The 22774-nt window shown below is 50.6% G+C and overlaps 1 protein-coding gene across 2 annotated transcripts in view; it reads left to right on the forward strand.

Annotated features, from left to right (window-relative positions):
* SEC23IP (SEC23 interacting protein) overlaps positions 1-22774 on the forward strand; it is a 122219-nt gene that overhangs the window by 42387 nt on the left and 57058 nt on the right. For both annotated transcript variants that reach the window (XM_029610526.1, XM_029610527.1), the window contains 4 exons: positions 17-158; positions 555-763; positions 1062-1183; positions 21305-21469. In XM_029610526.1, the coding sequence (XP_029466386.1) occupies positions 17-158; positions 555-763; positions 1062-1183; positions 21305-21469 (638 nt within the window). The remainder of the gene's footprint in view (positions 1-16; positions 159-554; positions 764-1061; positions 1184-21304; positions 21470-22774) is intronic.

Below are 22774 nucleotides of genomic sequence, written 5' to 3' on the forward strand. Positions count from 1 at the left end.
TTTTGGTTTATTGAAGTGGATGACTTTAGGACAGTCTCGCTGAAGTTACTTCAGACTCACTTTAAGAAGTCTCTGGAGGAGCGCAGAGTCAGCCGCGTGGAGTTTCTGCCTGTGCATTGGCACAGTTCCCTGCACGGAGATGCCACTGGTGTGGACAGGTCAGTATGCATTGATATGGCGAGGTCACGGGGATACTGTTCTGCTGTTGTCAGATAATGATAATGATGCTATGCATTGAATTCTTAAAGAGCCAGCAGAGTTCTCCAAGGGTTGAGGAGATGTCAAGGCGGCAAGCAGCAGCTGCCGGGATGCTGTGATTGCCCTTTTCTCACCTATTGGCTGGAGTATTGAGAGAGACTAAAAAGGCCAATGGGTGTCTGCAGCTACTTAGAGAAGGACACACAAGGAAATCACGATCTGCTTCTGATGTAGATCTGTGGAGGACTCCCCAGAAAATAAAACCCAAAGCCACTGTAGCAGTGAAGCAGGTGGGAGCCTCTGGGCCGCTTTTCTCTCTAGCTGTAAACGTGTGTTTTCCCTTTTTTCATGGACAGGAATATTAAGAAAATCTCTCTGCCAAGCATTGGGCGCCTTCGGCATTTCACCAACGAGACTCTGCTGGACATTCTGTTCTACAATAGCCCCACGTATTGCCAGACCATCGTGGAGAAAGTCTGCCTTGAAATGAACCGGCTGTACGCACTCTTCAGGAGCCGAAATCCGGACTTCCGAGGAGGCGTGTCTGTCGCCGGCCACAGCCTGGGTAACGCGCTGCCAAACTTCCAGAAAGGGATAGCGACGTGTTTATTCTTGTTTCGTGCTTCATTGCTGCCTAGTGCTTGAAGCAATATATATATGACAAAACAATGTAATCCTCAGTGCAGACACAACCATGCTTAGTAGAGCACTGACCATAACAGCTAACCCCAAACAGCTCACTCTTTCCCCTTGAAAGGCCCTGTGCTTGAGCACCTGGATGCTTGAGCATGTGATCTGAATTAAAGCTGCTGTGCTGACGCATGTGGATCTGTCTCATGTCTCCTGGCTTCTGCCTTTTCTAGGTTCCTTGATTCTCTTTGACATACTGTCCAACCAGACAGGCATCACACCTGCTCCTGCGGTGCCTCCTGACCCGCCGGCTGTCAATGGGCTGCAGAAGCCAGAGTCCACAGCCGAAAAGAAGGTGAATGTCCAGGATTCAGGATGCTGTGTCTGACCGTGGAGGGACTTCCTTCTGTTGGGTACAGCCTTGCTAGAGATCCTTATTAGTGATGCTGCATCCCTCTGTCTATTAGGTGGTTAGGAGATTCTGGTTTGCAGTCTCCAGATGTGGAGTCAGAAAAGCAGGCTAGCCTTTAAAACTGGCCAGGGTATGCCCCTGTCCTTTGAACGAGAGAGATCCAAAATCGTTAAAGGCCTGTATTATTGATTCTGATTTCCTCTTCATCCAGTCAGACCAGCGGGTTATGCTCGGCGGCCAGCACAGATAAGACTCACATTTTTATACATCTCTGTGTTGACACCAGCCTGCCAGTATTCTGTCTGCAGCAGATGGTAAACAAGCATCATGCATTGTGCACTGCCGTATAGTGGCCTATAAAGAAAATTACATTTCCTGTTCATACCCAGATCAGTCCAGACAAGTGGGGTTTGATTCCTACCGGCAGAGAATAACAACTTTTCAGGCACTGATACATAACAGATGGGCCACCTGCAGTCCCTCAGTATTTCTCTGTCTCCAGCAGATGGTAGAGGTGCAGACCTGCAGGCTGGACTTTAAAAAAAAAAAAAAAAAAAAAAAAAAGACAGAATTTGAAAGATAGCGGTGCACCCTGAGGTGATAGGTACCTTTGTGGAGCTGAGCAAGAGGGGGGTTGGCAGTTCTCTGTCTAGCTTCAGCCCGCTGCTCCCAGAGGCCCTAATAGCCAGGGGACTGGCTGCCTCGTTGCCTCCGAGGTCTCCTCCTTCACGCTGCTACCCATCTTTCAGGGAAGTATTTTCTGTTTCTTACTTGGCACGGTTCAGTTAATTAAAAAAAAAAAAAGAAGAAGAAACAGGAGCTTCTGTCTGGGCAGCACGTCGTTGGGGGCGCTTGTGGTGGGCGGAAGCTGTCGGCGCCGAATGGAGTGAGAGGGGAGAGGTACCGTTTTGTTTTGTTTTTAAATATACAAACACTCTAACTTCTGCTTATTAGCTGCCTTAAAAACTATTAAAAATAAACACACTAACTACTGCGTATTAGCTGCCTCACTGACTGACTATTTAAAAATACAGTCTAACTTCAGTTCCCTGTACGTACCCGGATCAGTCCAGATCGCTGAGGTTATGCCTCCCTTCCAGCAGATGGAGTCAGAGAAACAAACTGAAAAGCACTCCTCTTAACCGGTGTGCCACCTGCGATCCCTTCAGTATTTTCTCTAACTCTAGCAGATGAGGGTCACATAACCTGCGGTCCTGATCCTATTAAAAAAAAACAAACAAAAAACAACAGAGTGCAAGTCCTCCCAAGGGGGACAACTAGTTCCCCCTTGGTGGTAAGCATGGCTGGTCTTTTTCCCCAAAGCCTAATTTGCCCAGAGTCGTCTGTCACCCGGTGAGTGGGGGATTTACCGGTGGGCCGGTCCCTCCCCCCTTGTTCCCAGACACGCGACATTCCTCTGGAAGGAGCAGTTTCAGGCTGGGCTCGGACCCAGGGCAGTTAATCCTGGTTGATTAGGAGCATATAAAAACCAAAAACCTGTGAGGAAGGTTTCTGCTCTCCTGGGTCTCCGGAGGTGATAATTTATTTTCAGTCAGGGTTCTTACCGGGCCAACATGCCGCGCGAATCGCAGTGCTCTGCCTGTGGGGAGCCGGCAGCAAGGCTCTCCCAATGCCTTCCCGGGGGAGAGGGGCCGTCAGAACAACCGCGGGCAGGCCAGGAAGCGTCTAGCATGCGATTATGGGCTGCAGAGAAGTCCATGCAAAATTTTAGAATTAGTCCTGCCTCGGCCATTTTGGATCCATCAGGCTTGGAGGCAGGGCAGAGCTCGGGGGGGAGGGGGGGGGAATTATTAGAAAGGGAATGGTGAATAAAACGGAAAATGTCATAATGCCTCTGTATCGCTCCATGGTGAGACCGCACCTTGAATACTGTGTACAATTCTGGTCGCCGCATCTCAAAAAAGATATAATTGCGATGGAGAAGGTAAAGAGAAGGGCTACCAAAATGATAAGGGGAATGGAACAGCTCCCCTATGAGGAAAGGCTGAAGAGGTTAGGACTTTTCAGCTTGGAGAAGAGACGGCTGAGGGGGGATATGATAGAGGTGTTTAAGATCATGAGAGGTCTAGAACGGGTAGATGTGAATCGGTTATTTACTCTTTCGGATAGTAGAAAGACTAGGGGGCATTCCATGAATTTAGCATGGGGCACATTTAAAACTAATTGGAGAAAGTTCTTTTTCATTCAACGCACAATTAAACTCTGGAATTTGTTGCCAGAGGATGTGGTTAGTGCAGTTAGTGTAGCTGGGTTTAAAAAAGGATTGGATAAGTTCTTGGAGGAGAAGTCCATTACCTGCTATTAAGTTCACTTAGAGAATAGCCACTGCCATTAGCAATGGTAACATGGAATAGACTTAGTTTTTGGGTACTTGCCAGGTTCTCTGGCCTGGATTGGCCACTGTTGGAAACAGGATGCTGGGCTTGATGGACCCTTGGTCTGACCCAGTATGGCATGTTCTTATGTTTTGCCACCAAGGGATCCGGGGTGCTTACAGGAAGGTGTCTGAAGCTCTATTTTTTTGCGCGCTCATTGGCCCTTGCAGCCACGTGGCTCGGAGTGCAGACCATGTGCGTGACCTGTGATTGTGCACCTTAGTGGACTTATTTTACCATAGCACTGCAGCTTTTCTCCTTGTGGTCAATAGCGCCGAAGCAGCGTATGGCAGTCTTGCAGGGCTTGTGGTTTGTGGTCCAGGCGACTGAGTGAGGTTTCCCTATGCTTTGACTGTTCCTCAAGTGGGGAGAGGGAGACTCTGCTGCAGCGGCCACCAACAAGAGTGTCACCAAGTCTTCAGGGCCTGCGGCAGAGGTCCCGGGGGGGATTGGAAGGTGCTGCCATGGCATCGGAAGTTCGCAGATAGAAGCCTTCAGCTTTCAGGGAGCCCAGGGATTCTCCACCTTCTCTTTCTACCATGGGGCTGTGTACAGCTGGTAGTCCCTAGCAGGTGAGGAGAGTTGGATTGGAGCGGGCACTGTGATGTCTCTAATGATCTGGAGGAGATCCCTATGCATTTTGTCCTTTTGCATAAGGCTGTTCTGGCGAGAAAGAGAGAGAGCAAGGGGGAAGCAGCCCAGGGAGAGGCAGCCATGATGTCCTCCCAAGAGGTCGAGTGGCCTCGTTGGGAGAGTCTGATGGCTAGCTCAGGCACCTGGGTCTTGGACCTGCTGCAGGAACAGAGGGTGATCCAAGGGACTTGGTCAACTCGGAATATCTGCAAGAAGATCCAGTAAATACTTCTAGAGTGGTGATACCATTGCTGCGGATCTGGATGTGAACAAGGATGACCCTGATCCAGATGAGATGCTGGTGGCAGAGGGAGCTGATCAGAGGGTTGCCTGCTTGTTTAGGAAGGAAGAGCTGTGGCCCATTATTTCACAGGTTTTGGAGGAGTTTGGGGTCAAGGTCGCTCAGGAAGAATCAGATAATGAGGGTGGTGAATTTGATCCTGGATGGACTGCGGAGTCCTCCTAATGCTTTTCCAATGCTTAAAAAGATACGAAAATTGGTGAACCGGGAATGGGATTTTCCAGAGATGGGCCTTAAGGTCAGCAGGGCAATGACAAATCTTTACCCTTTGATGGAAGAGACCTTGGACCTGTTAAGACTTCTGAAGATGGATGCGGCAGTTTCCGCAGTGACCAAAAAAAAAAAAACTATTCCAGTGGCGGGCTCAGCTGCCTTGAAAGATGTGCAGGTTCGTAAACTGGAAATGCAGTTAAAACAGATGTTTGAGGTTTCTTCCTTGCTTCTCCGAGTGGTGATCTGTGGCAGTCTGATGAGGGCCTGCTTATTATGGGTGCAGAAGGCTCAAGAGCAGAGTTCTATATGTCCCAACAGCTTCATACAGTCAGCGCCCTTGAAAGCTGGAGTGGCTTACGTGGCAGATGCGCTATATGATTTGGTCTGGATGGCAGTCAGAAGCATGGGCTTGGCAGTAGCAGCTCGCAGGCTTTTGTGGTTGCGAAATTGGTCGGCGGACATATGGTCCAAGTTCCAGCCGTGCAATCTCCTTTTTAAAGGGAAACTACTATTTGGGGAGCACCAGGTGATGAAAAGTTTGGGGGAGTTGAAAGAGAATAGGTTGCCTGAGGATAAAAAGAGTGGCAAGAAGTTTCCCCTTCCCGTTTTCGGGATACGAGACATTTTCGTTCAGGCAAGAGTTTCTCGTCTTCAGGTCAAAAGCAGTCTTCAGGAAGGCAACTATCCTTTTGAGGTGCCTGCAGACCCTCAGTTTCACTAGGTATTCTTCTCTTTGTTCCTCTTTTTGGGATCCTTTACACTTCTTGAATGCTGTATTTTTTTTTCCTTTAATTTTTCAACCACCTCCTATGAGAACCACATTGGTTTCTTTTTCCTCTTACTTTTGTTTACTTTTCTAACATATATAGATTTGTTGCCTTTTCCTAGTGTGTAGCCAGATGGACTCAGGACCAATGGGTTATGCTCCCATGCTAGCAGATGGAGACTGAGTCAGGTTTCAAAGCTGACGTCACCTTAGATAGATTCCTGCAGTGACCTTGGCCCTTCAGTATCTCTTCATCTCCTAGCAGATTTGGATGTGTTTTCCCTATCAGGATCGCTGTACCCTTTAGAAGAAGAAATTCTACTTTTAAATTGAAGAAAGATTGTCCCGCTCTCCTGCAGTGATACCTAAAGGTCCCTTCAGCTGAGAATTCTTGAGATGATTTCAGAGATCCCTCAGAAGTGTGCCTTGGTCCAGGAGCCGGTTCCCGGTGTAGACTTTGCTGCTGAAGCAACGGGTGCAGGAAGCCGAGCACGGCAGTGACTTTCTAAGCCCTCTTTCCCTGCAGCCAGAGACAGTCTCTGTACTTAGCCGGTACTGAGCTCAGGCACCGTACCGACGTTGTTCCCGATCCTGTTGGGGTAAGGAAAAGTGGGCCTTCTAGTGGGTTGAGCGGCTCCCTGGTGGGCTAGGCCCCGCTGTAGGAACACGGCATGGTAGGCTATGTTGTGGCCATATTGCGCATGTTTTTGTGCGCCTTCTATTGCTCACCATACAGTGTTTGGTACAGGCAGTGCGTGCGGCTTTGCACATGCGCTGTGCGCATAACGGCGTGCACAATGTAGCATGCATCCATACGCGCACATCTCTCTAGGCGCAGAATTTAGGTAAAGCCGAGTGCACGGGATGTGCGCATGCCTCGCTGCAGCCCGCATAGGTGCCCAAAATCTGTGCACACAAAATTTACATGCGAGCTGGCTGAACATGCAGTTGTAGTCCCTAATGGCTCCGGCAGCAAAAAAACATAAGCGCTATTCTCTCACCCCAGTACCTCCTGGGCTAGGAATGGACCTGGCGGACTTCTCTTGGGTGGAATTTTTTTCAAGGCCTTCATGCCTTCGTACAGGCGCAGTCTGCTTTACTTGCCCCTGGCCACACAGAACTCCTGCCAGTAGGGCCTACCTCTCCCAGCCCTATTGGCAGGCCGCGAGACATGTCTCATCTCATCAAAGGTATCCCTGGCAGGGAACGAGACAGCATGGACAAAGAAGGGGATCCAGATTCCTTGGAAGATGGGGAAATCCCACCAGGTTTGAAGCTATGTCGGACCATGTTAAGTTGTTTGTTTTTTTTTTTGTTTGTTTTTTCCCATAGAGATGAATTGCTGGCCCTAGTTTCCAAGACCCTGAAGATACTGGGAGTTCCTGGGACGGAGTGTATGACGGAACCAAAGAAGAATCTCATTCTGGTATCTCTACGGAAAGCCTCTTGCTATTTTCTGATGCTGGAAGCCATCCAGGAGTTAATTGACCTGGAATGGGATGCCCCTGAAGAGAGTTTTAAAGGTGGTCGAGCATTAGAAACTCTATACCCACTGGATCCAGCGGCAAGAGAATGCCTGCATTTCCCTAAAGTGGATGCGCTGGTCTGCGCTGTTTCGAAGCGAACAACTATCCCAGTGGAGGGAGGAGCTGCCTTAAAAGATGCGCATGATAGGTGGATGGAGTCCATCCTTATGCAAGACTTTGTCGCAACAGCAATGTTCCCTGTACGTACCTGGATCAGTCCAGACAGTGGGTTATGTCCCCAATCCAGCAGATGGAGTCAGCCAAAGCTTTGAGGGGGCGTCACCCTGAGTGCTACTACCCCCTCTGCAGGAGTTCAGTATCTTCTGACTCCAGCAGATGCGAGTAGTGAATCCGGGTTGCTCCCGATTACTCAAGCATTTCTTGTATTTCTTCTCTGCTTTGGTTTTCTCTCTGCCTACTTCTTTTCTGGATCAAGTTTGTTTAAAAAAAAAAAAAAAAAAAAAGTTAGAGGGCTCTAATTGGGAGGCGTGGCTTCCCTCGGTGTTTGTTTTGCTCTCTCCTTCTTCTTTTCTCCTTGCGAGCGGGGTAAGTGAGTGTTGTTTTCTTTTCCCTTACTTTTCTCCCTGCTTACAGCTGATCTTCGACGGAGGGGCTCACGGAGGCCTGTAGGACCGGCCCCTCCGTGTATCTCTCCCTTGCCCGCGGCCATTTTCGCGGCTCCTCGTGGGCTGCAGAGGCAGGCAGGGAGAGCGGCGTCGGCGGGTCGCGCGGCCAGGAGGCCCCCCCGCGGTGCCGTTTTGCTTCTTCTTCGGGTTGTGCGGCCAGGAGGCCCCCCCGCGCTGCCGTTTTTCTTCCTCCTCGGGTTGTGCAGGCCGCCGGGCCCCCTCCCGCAGCGGCGCTCCCGTTCTCGGCCCCCCCCGAGGCTCTGCCGGGTGGTTTTACTCTGCCGGCCCTGTTTCCTTCTCAGCTCAGCTCCGATGCCGCGGCCAGAGCGCTGCTCTGCTTGCGGCGAGCCGGGATCGCGGATCTCGAGGGAGGGCATTTGTGCGAGGTGTCTCCCCGGGGGGGAGGGCACCTCGCAGCCCCTCCTCGATTTCCCGCGTCTAACAGGTTTGCCCGGGCGGCGGGGGCCGGCCCCTCCCCCATTCCTGGCGGGAACGGCGGCCATTTTACACTCTGCACCCCCTGAAGGGGGACGGACGGCGCTTGAGACCGGGGATGCGGGGGAGTCCCCGCCACATTTACTCCCGGAATCGGACCCGGAGGCAGTCCCGCCGGGGGCCCCCCCCCTCGGAGCCCCCCTCCGGTAGACAAGGGTTTTCACCAGAGTTTATCCTTCTGCTGCACACGGCATATCTGCAGAGCCTTGAGACTCCCACGGGGCCTCCCCCACACAAGATACCACGGCCCTCCCTACCTGTGGGGGCCCCTCTGCCTCCCCCGGCCCCCCCCGCTCCGGCGGGTGTGGGGGCCCCTCTTCTTCCCACTCGCGCCCGGCTCCCGGGGAGCTCGGGGACTGCGGACACAGGATCAGTTTCCCCTGGATCGGATCCTGCAGACCCGGGTCAAGGGGATTCCACTTCGGAAGGTGATGATCCGCACACGCTGCGTCTGTTCCAGAGGGAAGAGCTGGAGGACCTCCTGCCACAGGTCATTAAGGAGTTGGACCTCGATCCCCCACCGGAGCCGCCCGCGCCCGTAGCGCCCGCTGTGGTCACTTCCTCAAGGAAGGGGGATCCGGTCTTGGCAGCCCGGAGGCCGAGGGCTCGGGCTTTTCCCATTCATGATTCCTTCCTTCAGCTTCTCACCGGGGAATGGGATGCCCCGGAAGCTTCCTTCAAGGGCAGCCGGACCATGGAGCGGCTCTACCCGCTGCCGGACGATTTTCTCGATCTCATCAAGGTACCGAAAGTGGACTCCGCGGTGACAGCGGTCACGAAGAGGACAACCATCCCAGTGACAGGGGGTGCGGCCTTACGAGACTCACAAGATCGCAAGTTGGAAGTCTTCCTCAAGCGGGTCTTCGAGGTCTCCGCGGTGGGCTTGCGGGCGGTGATGTGTAGCTCGCTGGTTCAGCGGGCCAGCCTTCTCTGGGTTCAACAACTGCTCACCTCTCAGGTCCTACCGGCCGGGGAGGCCGCCCAGGCGGATAGACTGGAAGCGGCGGTCGCCTATGGGGCTGACGCCTCCTATGACCTGTTTCGGGTCCTCGCCCGCTCCATGGCCTCGGTCGTAGCGGCACGGCGCCTCCTATGGCTTCGCAACTGGGCGGCGGACACATCCTCCAAGTCGAGCCTGGGCTCCCTGCCATTCAGGGGCAAGTTCCTGTTCGGGGAGGATTTGGATCAAATCATCAAGACGCTGGGGGAAAATGCGGTTCATCGCCTGCCGGAAGACAGGTATCGCTCCACCAGGGCTTTTCCGTCCTCGCGGACCAGAACCAGGGCGCAACGGCGCTACCGGAACTACAGACCGGCGGCAACCAGGCCCGCTGCCCCCAGGTCCCAGCCCTGGTCTCGCTCCTTTCGCGGGCGCCGTCCCGCACGTCCCGCCCCCGCAGCTGGGCAACTCCCTCCCAAGTCCTCGCAATGATGTTCAGCTCGCCCACTCCGCCGTCCCCAGGATCGGGGGGCGACTGGCGTTCTTCTACGAGGAGTGGGCGCGAATCACCTCGGATCAGTGGGTCTTGGACACCATCGGACAAGGTTACGCGTTGGAGTTTGTCCGCGCTCCAAAGGGACGGTTCATATTCTCCCCTTGCGGCTCGGACACCAAGCGACAGGCGGTGCAGTTGACCCTGGACAGGCTCTGGGAGATAGGCGCCATTGCGCCCGTGCCCTTCGGAGAGGTGGGCTCGGGCCATTATTCCATCTACTTCGTGGTGCCAAAGAAGGACGGTTCCTACCGGCCCATTCTGGACTTGAAGGAAGTCAACAAATCACTCCGGGTGGTTCGGTTCCGCATGGAAACGCTGCGGTCCGTGATCGCGGCGGTGCATCGCGGGGAATTCCTGGCCTCCTTGGACCTGACGGAGGCCTATCTCCACATCCCCATTCGCCGGGAGCATCATCGTCTGCTACGGTTCAAGATCCTGGGTCAACATTTCCAGTTCGTGGCTCTCCCGTTCGGCCTGGCAACGGCTCCGCGCACTTTCACCAAGATCATGGTGGTGGTAGCGGCTGCCTTGCGGAAGGAGGGGATCCTAGTTCATCCTTACCTGGACGATTGGCTCATTCGAGCGAAGTCTTTTCGGCATGGACAGGAGGCCGTGGCCAGAGTCATAGAGTCTCTACAGTCCCTAGGATGGGTGGTGAACTTTTCCAAGAGCTCCCTGGTGCCCTCGCAGCGCTTGGATTTCCTGGGGGCGACCTTCGACACCCGTGTGGGCGCGGTTTTTCTACGTCAGGACAAGGCGCAAGCTCTGCGGGAACACATACAACGGTTTTCTGCGTTATCGGTTCCCACCTCCTGGGACTACCTGCAGCTCCTAGGGGTGATGGGTTCCACCATCGACATGGTCCCTTGGGCATTCGCGCACCTCAGGCCTCTACAAAGAGCGCTTCTATCCCGCTGGAAGCCGCTTTCGCAGGACTACCAGGTGCTTCTTCCCCTGCCACTGTTTGCCAGGAACAGTCTGACCTGGTGGATGAATCCGGAGAATTTAGCCCGCGGCGTGTCTCTCGATCTGCCAAATTGGGTCGTGGTAACCACCGACGCCAGTCTCGTAGGCTGGGGAGCGGTCTGCGACCGCAGCGCCACGCAAGGAACGTGGTCCGCGGAGGAATCGAAGTGGTCCATCAATCTACTGGAGACCAGAGCAGTCAGATTAGCGCTCCAGCACTTCCTGCCTCTCCTACTGAACCGGGAGGTCAGGATCCTATCGGACAATGCGACGACGGTGGCCTATATCAACCGACAGGGCGGCACCCGCAGTCTGCAGGTCGCGCTCGAAACAGAGATACTGATGCAGTGGGCGGAGCGGCACCTGGCCCGCCTGGCGGCCTCGCACATCGCGGGCGTGGACAACGTACAGGCCGATTACCTCAGCCGTCAGCTCTTGGACCCCGGGGAATGGTCCCTCTCCGACGAGGCGATGCAGCTGCTCGTTCGGCGGTGGGGACCCCCCCACCTCGACCTCATGGCGTCCGCACGAAACACCAAGGCTCCCCGGTTCTTCAGCCGCCGGAGAGAGCGGGGAGCGGAGGGCGTGGACGCTCTCGTACTCCCGTGGCCGGACAACCTGCACCTTTACGCGTTTCCGCCGTGGCCACTGGTGGGAAGACTACTCCGCCGCATAGAGGTCCACCAGGGACCGGTGATCTTCGTCGCCCCGGAGTGGCCAAGACGACCTTGGTTTGCGGACCTGATCCAACTGGTGATCGACGGACCCATTCGTCTGGGACATCTCCCCCGCCTCCTTCACCAAGGCCCGGTATTTTTCGACCAGGCAGAACTCTTCTGTCTTGCGGCATGGCTTTTGAGAGGCGCCGCCTCCGGCGCCGGGGCTACCAGGAGGCGGTAGTATCAACACTACTGCGTTCTCGGAAGACTTCGACGTCGGTAGCCTATGTGCGAGTCTGGAAGGTGTTCGAGCTGTGGTGTGCCGGCCTGAACACGAGTCCCTCTGAGGCTTCGGTTCCTCAGATCCTTCAGTTCCTGCAAGCAGGGGTGGACAAGGGGCTTGCCTACAACTCTCTCCGGGTTCAGGTGGCCGCCCTTGGCTCGCTCCTGCGAGACGGGGGTTCCCTGCTACAACACCCGGATATTCTCCGTTTCCTCAAAGGGGTCCAACACATGCGCCCTCCGGTCCGGAGGCCTTGTCCCTCCTGGAGTCTCAACCTGGTGCTACGGGCCATGTCGGGACCTCCGTTTGAACCACTGCGGAATGCGACAATCAAGGATCTCACCCTCAAGACGGTGTTCCTGGTGGCTATCTGCTCCGCTCGGCGCATCTCGGAGCTGCAGGCCCTGTCGTGCAGGGAACCCTACCTCCGGTTCTCGGATTCAGGGGTTTCGATTCGCACTGTTCCCTCTTTTCTCCCGAAGGTGGTGTCCGCGTTCCACGTGAATCAGACGGTAGAGCTTCCTTCCTTCTCCGCTTCGGAACCGAGGTCTCTCCGGCTTCTGGACGTCAAGCGCACCCTGCACCTCTATCTGGAGGCTACGAATGATTTCAGGACTTCTGACCATCTCTTCGTCCTCTGGTCCGGCCCTCGGAAGGGAGCTCAGGCCTCGAAGACGACCATTGCCAGATGGTTGAAGGCCGGCATTGCCGCTTCCTACATTGGGGTGGGACGGACTCCCCCGCCCGGTATTGTTGCGCATTCTACACGCTCTCAGGCGGCCTCTTGGGCGGAGACCCGCTCGGTCTCCTCTCAAGAAATCTGTAGAGCAGCCACCTGGAAATCGTTACACACGTTCTCCAGACACTATCGTCTTCACCTCGCTTCCTCGGTCTTTGGACACTTTGGGGAGCAGGTTCTACGAGCGGGTCTCGCAGGACCCCACCCGGTTTAGGGACGCTTGGGTACATCCCACTGTCTGGACTGATCCAGGTACGTACAGGGAAAAGAAAATTATTCCTTACCTGCTAATTTTCGTTCCTGTAGTACCATGGATCAGTCCAGACGCCCACCGCTTTTGGGTCTTACTCCTGCTCGACGGGGTTTTTTTTCCCTCTCCGGGACGGTAGTATTTTCTGTCTCTCACGACTGCTCAGTTCTTCACTGTTTGTCACAGTTCCATTTTGGGGGTTGACACGCTGACCTTTTGTCCTCCTACCCGTTGGTGGGCAGGGCTCGGTTTTGTTGCTTACGTTCAACGGCCGATTGTTGCCGTTCATTAAACTTGATCCAATTTGGGGGTTCTTGTTTTACTCGGGCTTGGATATTCTCGATACTGAACTCCTGCAGAGGGGGTAGTAGCACTCAGGGTGACGCCCCCTCAAAGCTTTGGCTGACTCCATCTGCTGGATTGGGGACATAACCCACTGTCTGGACTGATCCATGGTACTACAGGAACGAAAATTAGCAGGTAAGGAATAATTTTCTTATTTTACAGATTGCTTCCCGTTGTTCTCTGGTAGCTCACTCATGCCTGTTCCTCTAGAGACGTAGATGACTCAGGATGCTTTCCAGAGGAAGGTATGGAGCCCACTGCTGCCTTTTTAGCTGACTAGAGCTCTGACCTAGTCCGTACCTCGGCTAGAGGAGTGGCTTCAGTGATAGTGGCCAGAAGACAGCTATGGCTGTGAAATTGGTCAGCAGACGCGACCTCTAAGCAAACCTCACAAAGATACCCCCACCACAGGACCTACACCCATCCCCTCAAGACAACCACAAACCCCTCACTTATCATGCACACAATAATTTATCTCTTATTAGCACCGTACATATCTTCTTACCCCCCTCACTGTTGCCCATGCGCATTTTCAAATATTGCACACAACCTATGTACATACCACTTGTTCATTGTTTCCCTGTACATATTTTCTCCTCACGTTTCCGTCTTCACCCCCCCGCCCCCTCCTTTGTCTCGACCACCCCCTCCCCTCCCTCCCCTATTTATTTAGTTATTGATCTGTTACTATGTTCTAGGTTACACAATGTTCCTTGTAAAGGCTTTGCCTATATATATCCTTGTTTTAAGTTATCTGTAAACCGGCACGATGTGCAAACGGTTGCCGGTATATAAAATTAAATAAATAAATAAAATAAATAAATAAATACCTTTTAAGGGATCACTCCTCTTTGGAAGCGAATTGGAAAAGCTGGCCAGTAAGTGAGGTGAATCTCCAGTGCCCTGGCTACCAGAAGATAAGAGAAAGCAGTTACAGCACCCCTCGGCTATGAGGGGTCGATCCAGGGGCTCTCAATGCTTTCAGCCCTACAGAAACTCGACATTTCAGAGGTCTCGGCCCTCGGGGAGGTCTCGGCCCTTTTAGAGACGACAGCCCAAGAAAGGGGCAGGTTCAGGTTCGGCCTGAACTCTTCAATGAAGTTTTGCCGACCCATCCACAGAACGAGGAGATAGGGGTCGACTATTCCTCTTCTACAAGCGGTAGGTCAAGATCATGTTGGATAAATGGATACTAGATGTCATACGAGAAGGATATGCACTGGAGTTTCGCAGTGCTCCTCGGGACGTGTTCATAGTGTCTCCTTGCCACTCCCAGCACAAGAAGCAGGCTCCTCAAATTGAGGGCTATAATTCCAGTACCTGTGCCCCAGGAAAATACGGGGCGTTATTCCATCTATTTCATCATACCTAAGAAGGGAGGGTTCCTTTTGCCCCGTCCTGGACCTCGTGTGTCAATAGACACCTACGAGTAATTCATTTCCGCATGGAAACTCTGCACTCCATGATAATGGCTGTACAACCGGGAAAGTTCTTAACCTCCCTGGACCTTTCCGAGGCCTACCTTCATATTCCAATCTGGCAAGAACAGCATTTCCTACGCTGATGTTCTGAGCCACCATTATCAGTTCTGGACACTGCCCTTCAGCCTGTCCACCACCCCCAGAACATTTTATTTATTTATTTTATTTATTTAAAAGGTTTTATATACCGACATTCATCAATGATATCACATCGGTTCACAGCGTAACATAAAACTAGTGCCTGTAGCGGCGCTTTACATCGAACAAGTTTAACATAATACAATTAAAACATATTGAAACATAATAACTAGAGAGTAAAGGAAAGGTGGGGGAAATAAAGATTTAAACTAAAATTAAAATAACATGTTTACAAAAGGGTAAAAGAAGGAAAAAAAGGGGGGGGGAAGTGACAGCAGAATAAAGTTAGATTAATAAATTATTGTAGGGAAAAGTGACAGAAGAATTATTGTAGGGAAAAGTGACAGAAGAATAAAGTTAGATGATAAATTATTGTAGGCAAAGATTGCATGTATATACAATATGTACAATTATAGGGAATAACATAATTTAACATTTGTGCAGGGTAAGGGGTGAAGGTGAGGAGAAGGGAGGGGAGAAGAGGGATAGGAAGGGGGGTAGGGTAACACAAAAGGGAGGGAGGGGAGGTGGGTGTATGCTTTAGTGATAAGCCAGGTCGAGGGGGGAACAGAGATGAGGGGAACATAGATGAGAGCAAGGAGAATTTATGTGTATGCTTTGGTGAAGAGCCAGGTCTTAAGCTTTCGCTTGAAAGTTTTAGAGCATTCTTCTTGTCGAAGTTCGACTGGCATTGTGTTCCAGAGGATTGGCCCGGCGATCGATAACGCACGGGCTCTCGTGGAGGTTAATTTGTAGAGTTTGGGCGAGGTGGTGGGCATGGTGGCGAGATGAATGTGTCTAGTGGGTTTATTAGATTGGTGAAATCGGATGGTGTCATTAAACCAATTCATTTCGGGATTGTACAAGGCCTTATGAACGAGAGAGAGAGCCTTATATTGTATACGGGAGGCTATGGGGAGCCAATGTAGATCTTTTAGGACCGGTGTGATGTGATCGTGTCTGTGTGTGTTGGTCAAAATCTGGGCTGTTGTGTTTTGTAGTATTTGAAGGGGGTGGATGGCGTTATTCGGTAGTCCGAGGAGGAGGGAATTACAATAGTCTGTTTTGGCAAAGAGAATAGTTTGTAGGACTGTACGGAAGTCAGGGGGATGAAGTAGAGGTTTAAGTTTCTTAAGGGTGTGAAGTTTAAAGAATCCATCCTTTAGTATATTACTGATGAATTTCTTCAGTGTGAAGTGACCATCAAGAATGATTCCCAGATCACGGACTTGTTGAGCAAATGGGATGTGTGAAAGAGGGGAGGGGTTCAGTTGGTTTTGGGGTGAGATAAGCATGATTTCAGTTTTAGTGGTATTAAGAGCTAAGTGGATGGAAGATAGGAGATTGTTTATGGATTGGAGAGTATCTTTCCAGATATCCATGGTTTTCGAAAGAGAGTCAGTAATGGGGATGAGCAACTGAACATCGTCAGCGTATATATAGTGAGGGAGGTTGAGGCTGGAAAGGAGGTAACAGAGGGGTAAGATGTAAATATTGAAAAGGGTTGAGGAGAGGGATGAACCTTGTGGGACACCTTGCTTGAGGGGTATGGCCTTGGAAACATGGTTTCCTAGCTGAATTTTGAAATTTCTGTTACTGAGGTAGGAGTTGAACCAATTGAGGGCAACCCCTGTGATGCCAATTTCAGTTAACTGCTGTAGGAGAATGGAGTGGCTGATGGTATCAAATGCAGAGGAGATATCAAGAAAGGCAAGAATATAAGATTGTCCTTTCTCAAAACCTTTGAGTATATGGTCTGACAGAGAGAGTAAAAGAGTCTCAGTGCTGTGAGATTTCCGAAAACCGTACTGAGCAGGTGCAAGGATGTGGTTGTCATCGAGGTATTCAGTGAGTTGTTTGTTAACGGTTTTTTCAAGGAGTTTGGAAATGAAAGGGGATTGGAGATGGGGCGGTAATTGGCTAGATCAGAGGGGTCTAGTTTAGGTTTTTTTTGGTATAGGTTTGACGATTGCCTGTTTGAGGGGGACAGGTACCTGTCCAGAATTAATGGACAGGTTGATGATATTTGTTAAGGGTTTAGCAATAAGGTTAGGTATTGAGAGAAGATGTTTGGTGGGTATTGTGTCAGTTGGATGGGTGGAGGGTTTGGCTTTTTTAATAAGAATTTCTATTTCTAGTGTAGAGGTGCATTCTAGAGAAGATAGAATATTAGTGTTGTTTCTAGTCTTGATTTGGTTGCAGTCAGGTTCCAATTGTTGGATGGGAGTGGATGATGCATTGGTGAACTTGGATATCAACTTGTCTATTTTGGTTTGGAAAAATGTGGCAAGTTCTTCACATTTAGATTTGGCTACGTCATCTGGGACGACAGAAGCTGCTGACTTGGTAAGAGAATTAACGTACTCGTATAGCACTTTAGGATTGTATTGGAATTGGTGTATTTTGTTAGCGAAGAAATCTCGTTTTGTGTTAAGTTTTTCTTTATACAGATGTAGGGAGGATTTAAATTGTGCCAAGTGTTTATGTGAAGGGTCATTGCGCCAGATCTTTTCGGATTTTCGAAGTTGTTGTTTAAGGTTTTTTAGTTCGTGGGAGTACCAAGGTTTCTTTTTGTTATTGTTTTCCAAGATTATATTATTTTCCAAGATTATAGTGGCGGCACTAAGAAAAGAAGAATCCTGGTGCACCTGAACTTGGATGACTTATTGATCTGGGCGGGGTCATTGGAAGAGAGTCTCCAGGTAACCGGCAGGGTGATGTCCCTGCTTCAGGAGCTTGATTGGATCGTAAACCTGGACAAAAGCAATTTCAGGCCTTCCCAGTCCTTGGAAGATCTGAGAGTCTGGATTGACACCAGTCAGGGCAAGGTCTTCCTCTTGACTTCACGGATAAGGAAGTTGATAACCCAAGTCTGTCAGTTAACAAACACAATATGCCCTAAGGTGTAGAGCTATCTTCAGGTCCTCGGTAGTACTGTGGATGAGGGCACATTTGCGACCACTTCAACGCTCCCTGCTGTCACGTTGGAACCCGCTGTCTCAATACTATTCGATTCGCCTCCACTTACCGATGGAAGTATGTTCTTGGCTCCAGTGGTGGCTACAGGAATCTCACCTGGGCAAGGGTGTAAGCCTGTCCCCGCCGAACTGGCTGGTCCTCACAACAGACGCGAGCCTCCGGAGTTGGGGAGCTTACTGTCAGGAACTGATTGCCCAGGAGCATTGGACCAAGGAAGAGGCGTTCTGGAACATAAACCGCCTGGAAGCCCAGGCATGTCTACAGTTCATTCACATACTCCAGGGTCAGGCAGTCCGCGTAATGTCAGATAACGCAAAAACGGTAGCCTACATCAACTGCTGGGGGTACCAAGAGCCAGCAAGTGTCACTGGAGATACCTTTCCTAATGGAATGGGCGGAATTAAATCTACAGATGATCTCTCTCCCACATTGCAGAAACGATGACGTTAGAGAAAACTTTCTAAGCAGGGAGAGTCTGGATCCAGGAGAATGGCATTGTTGGCCAAAGCTTTTCAGCTGGTGGTAGATCGCTGGGGCATCCCGTCAATCGACCTGCTGGCCACATATCACAATGTGAAAGTTCCCTGATTTTTCAGTCTTAAAAGAGATCAGTGGTCTCTGGGGATCGATGATCTAGTTCAGGCCTGGCCAGAAGAGGACTTACTATACGCCTTCCCTCCATGGCCCCTGCTGGGCAGGGTCATTCGCAGGATCGAGCATCACAGGGGATTAGTCCTTCTAGTAGCTCCGGATTTGCCCAGGCATCTGTAGTATGCAGACATGCGTAGACTCCTGGTGGGAACCTCCCTGTGCCTTCCACTGCACAGGGACCTGCTCCAGCAAGGTCTGGTCCTTCACAAGGATCCAACTTGATTCTGTCTTACGGTTTGGTTCTTGATAGGGCTTGCCTGATGAAGCGTGGATATTTGGTGGCAGTACTTACCACGGAGCAGCGTGCGGAAGTTCTGTATGTTCTTAGCGTATGTGCTGGTCTGGCGAGTATTTGAGGCCTGGTGTGAGGAACATGGTGTTGCCCCTCGAATGGTCAAAATCCCACTGGTTCTGGAATTTTTACAGGATGGCTTGAATAAAGGGTTGACCCTTAACTCTTTGAAGGTCCAGGAAGCCGTGCTCTCCTGTTTCAGGGACAAGGTGCATGGAACCCGCCTGTTGGCCATCTAGACATGACCCGTTTTCTGAAAGATGTAAAACATCTCCAGCCACCCCTATGGTAGCCGGATCCCTTGTAGAATCTTAATCTAGTTTTGGAGTTTTTGGCAGAGCCCTCCTTATTAACCCTGAAAACTGTGTTCCTGGTGGCGATATGCTCTGCTTGTTGCATCTCTGATCTACAGGTATTGTCGTGTTGGGAACAATTCCTCCGGATCACTCCAGGAGCTCACAACTTCGTACCGTTCCATCCTTCTTGCCCAAGGGAGTCTCGGAGTTTCATTTGAATCAGTCCATTTCATTGCCATCCCTAGATAGGCACAAGGACACTGAAGAACACTGCCTCCTCTGCCATTTAAACATCAGTAGGCTTTGGTCGGGGGATGGTATCTGGAAGTTTCAGAAACCAGTGCGCAAGACGGACCGCTTGTTTGTTCTTCACAGTGGAAGGAGACAGGGCGAACCAGTTTCACGGGCTAATAGTTCGCTGGATCAAGGAGGTGGTCATGGGAGCCTGTGTAGAGGTAGGAAAGCTATTACCCTTTCAGGTTAAAGCTCATTCCACTAGGGCTCAGGCAGTATCCTGGACGGAAGCTAGACTGCTGTCTCCCGTCGACATGTGCCAAGCATCGACTGTTCCTTCTTACCACCTTTTTTAGGTTCTGTTGCCTGGATGTTCAGGCCCGAGAGGAAGCAGCCTTTGCAAGAGCGATGCTAACTGGACCATAGGCAGCCTCCCACCCCTATTGGGATTAGCTGTTGTACATCCCATTGGTCCTGAGTCCATTTGGCTACACGCTAGGAAATGGAGAAATTACTTCCCTGATCATTTTATTTTCCTTAGTGTAGACAGATGGACTCAGAATCCTGCCCATGGCTGCCCAAGAACAGTGCCAAGGAATCCTCTGTGAAATGAATATCTATTCCAAGAGGTTACGGGTAACCCATCACCCAATCCCTAGATCAAGGCATCTATAATCTTGCTGGGATTCAGCGTTTGTTTGGTTGAGTACAGTTACGGTTATCCTTTTTTAACCAAATCATTTTTCAATGATTTGGTTAACCAAAGATTTTTCAATAGTATGTCCACAATGGCTTTTTGAAGAGAATACTGAATGGCTGAGGTCACTGCAGGGGGTATCTAGGGTGACATCAGCTTTGAAACCTGACTCTATCTCCATCTGCTAGCAGGGAAGCATAACCCAATGGTCCTGAGTCCATCTGTCTACACTAAGGAAAACAAAATTATCAAGTAAGTACTTTCTCCATTATAAGAGTTCCTTTTAATTTGGCCCACTGTTGTTCCATGTCACCCATTTTCTCCCAATCTTCCAGTTCTTCTTCAAGGAACATCCCCATTTTGACAAAGTCTGTATTTTTTAAATTCAAAACTCATGTCTTCGTATTTGCAATATCAAACCATTCGGTTGGATGATCACTGGTACTCGGGTGGGCACCTGTCCGAACATTAGAAACATCACCATTTGTGAGCACCGGATCATGTATCACACCCTTCCTCGTGGGTTCCATTACAATTTGTTTGTTTGAGTAGAGCCACTTGAAGGACATCCACTATCTCACTACTTATCGTAGATTCCGCAGATTCAAATATCCAACGAGCAACGCCTCTCCCTTCTTTCCTTCCTTTCTGTCCATTTCTTCTGTCTGAATTGGAGGCTTGTAGATCATACTGATGTAAATGGAAGTGCCATCCTCTTTTTATGCATAGCCTATTATGTGAGATTAATTCTTATTTATTTATTTTTAGTTTTTATATACCGATCTTCTTGCAGTAGATACAAATCAAACCGGTTTATCTGATAATTTCCTTTCCTTGAGTCCAGTCAGACCAGTCCCAGGACCCTTCCTATGCTATTTTTTCCCTTCAGAGAGACAGTTAAAGACAAGGTTAAGACCCTTCCATTGCTACACTGCTCTGCAGATGAGTGCTTCTGTTTGTATGTTGTGAGACTTCTTTCTTATCTGTTATTGGGGTCCCTGGAAGTCTGTATAAAAAATAAAGGAAACTGAAAACAATTCTATCTTGTGTTTGTTGTATTGTTGACTTTTGGAATGAAGGTTGTCCACAGTTAGCTTGTTACAGAAATACTGGCAGGCTGGTGTCAGCACAGATGCATAGGAGGAGTGACAGCGAATTTGTCTCCATCTGCTGGTCAGTGAGCATAACCCACTGGTCTCACTGGACCTTAGGAAGGAAAGTATCAGGTAAGAAGTAGTTTCACCTTTTTTGCTTGTCTTTAATGGGCGAGTTTATTTTATAGTAACAGAACCTGTCCTCCCCTGTGTATTCTGGGGTGATTTCTGCCCAACAGTCTTATGCCTGCCAATGAGACTACTGACAGCCCTACAGAAATGGAAAAAGAAAGCCTAATAAGGAGGCTTCAGAAGGCTGCTGCTCCTAGTCTTCCCTGTGTGGGGAGGGAGGATTGTTAACATTTAACTCTAGCTTTGCTCCTTCCTTAAAACACAGTACAGAAAGCCAGATCTTTCTCGCAGAGCCAGGACTTGCAAGCCATGTTTCTTGTTTAACCTGTTCCCAGAAGTCTGATGCATCTATTCATCAACCCATGCCTTCTTGCAGGTCGCCAACACACCTTCCCAGAACGCTCTGCTCCCCGCTGAGGAGGCAGAAGATCCCGAGTTGGAAGAAGAGGAGGTTCCAACGCTGCAGAAGACATTAACATCCCTCAATCTCTCGGAATACAGCAGCACATTCGAGGGGGAGAAGATGGACATGGAGTCTCTGGTAATGTTCCTGTAATGTCGGGAGAGAGCATGGTGAGCAAGCTGAGCTCTGCCCATGTAGTCTCTCAGCTTCATTCTCTTTCTATTAAAAAGAGAAAAATCATGAAGATTGCTAGTTTTCATTAGGATTTAAATTCCTGAAGAAATATTAAGTAAAGACTTAAATTCCTCCTCTTTAGCTATTCCCATCAGTGTCTAGAAGTGTGTGTGTATGTATATTTTAACACATTTTTCCCTGTACGTACCCAGATCAGTCCAGACTCCTGGGTTTTGCCTCCGATCCAGCATATGGAGACAGAGTTTCACAGACATTGCCACATAACCTGGGTGTGTCACTTGTAGTCCTTCAGTATTTCTCTGTTTTCAGCAGATGGGGAGGTACAAAACCAGCAGTTTCCTGTACGTACCCAGATCAGTCCAGACGCCTGGGCTCATACATCCCTGCCAGCAGGTGGAGTCAGAGAGAAAACTTGCCTGAGCCTGCTACATAAAACCTAGTGCCACCTGCAGTTCCTCAGTATTTTCTGTCTCTAGCAGATGGCACCTGCAGTTCTGCTGGTTTTTTTGCCTCTTAACTTTTTTCTTTTGAGCCTTCCTCCCGGGGGGTTTTGATTTTTTTTCTTCGGATTTCTTGTGGGTCCTACCCCGTCCGGTAGAGGCAGACGGGCCGGGGGTTGTTCAGTTTTGTGAGCCCATCTGTGTGCCGGTGGGGTGTACATCTGGTTGTCCAGATCCCTCCCTCATTAGGCCGCCCAGATGGCTGCAGGCTCCCCAGGGATTTTTTCGTTCCCTTATGGCTGAGACTACCTGTTCGTTTTAGTCAGGTTTTAGCTCTCAGTGTATTTTCCATCAAGTTAAAAAAAAAAAAAAAAATCAAAGGCTGTCTTTTCTGGCAGACGGCAGCACAGCTCTGAGGGCGGCTTCCCCCCGGTAAGATCAGCTCAGGGGTAAGGGAGGCTTTCTTTTTCATGTGGGGGTCTTTTCTCGTATCTTTTTCTTCCCTTTCTCAGCATGGCCCGAGGTACCACGTGCTGAGCCTGTGGCTTGGCGAGATCGCGTCTAAATAAGGCCGGTCTTTGCACTTCGTGCTTGGAGGGTGGGGAGGGCTCCTCCGGAGCTCCCCACCAGCAAAGCGGTGTCATTCCGGCGATTCGAGGCTATTTCCAACCGCAGCGCTGTCTGGGATACTGATTCTTCGAGGGTGTGGGAATGGTGGCCATCTTGGATTTTTTGGCAGCAGTTCCCGCGCCATGGGGGAGAGTCTGCCTCCTTTGTCTCTGGCCCATTCCGACTTTGGGGTCGGTTG

This window comes from Rhinatrema bivittatum, chromosome 7, assembly GCF_901001135.1.
Source record: "Rhinatrema bivittatum chromosome 7, aRhiBiv1.1, whole genome shotgun sequence".
Classification (NCBI taxonomy): Eukaryota; Metazoa; Chordata; class Amphibia; order Gymnophiona; family Rhinatrematidae; genus Rhinatrema; species Rhinatrema bivittatum.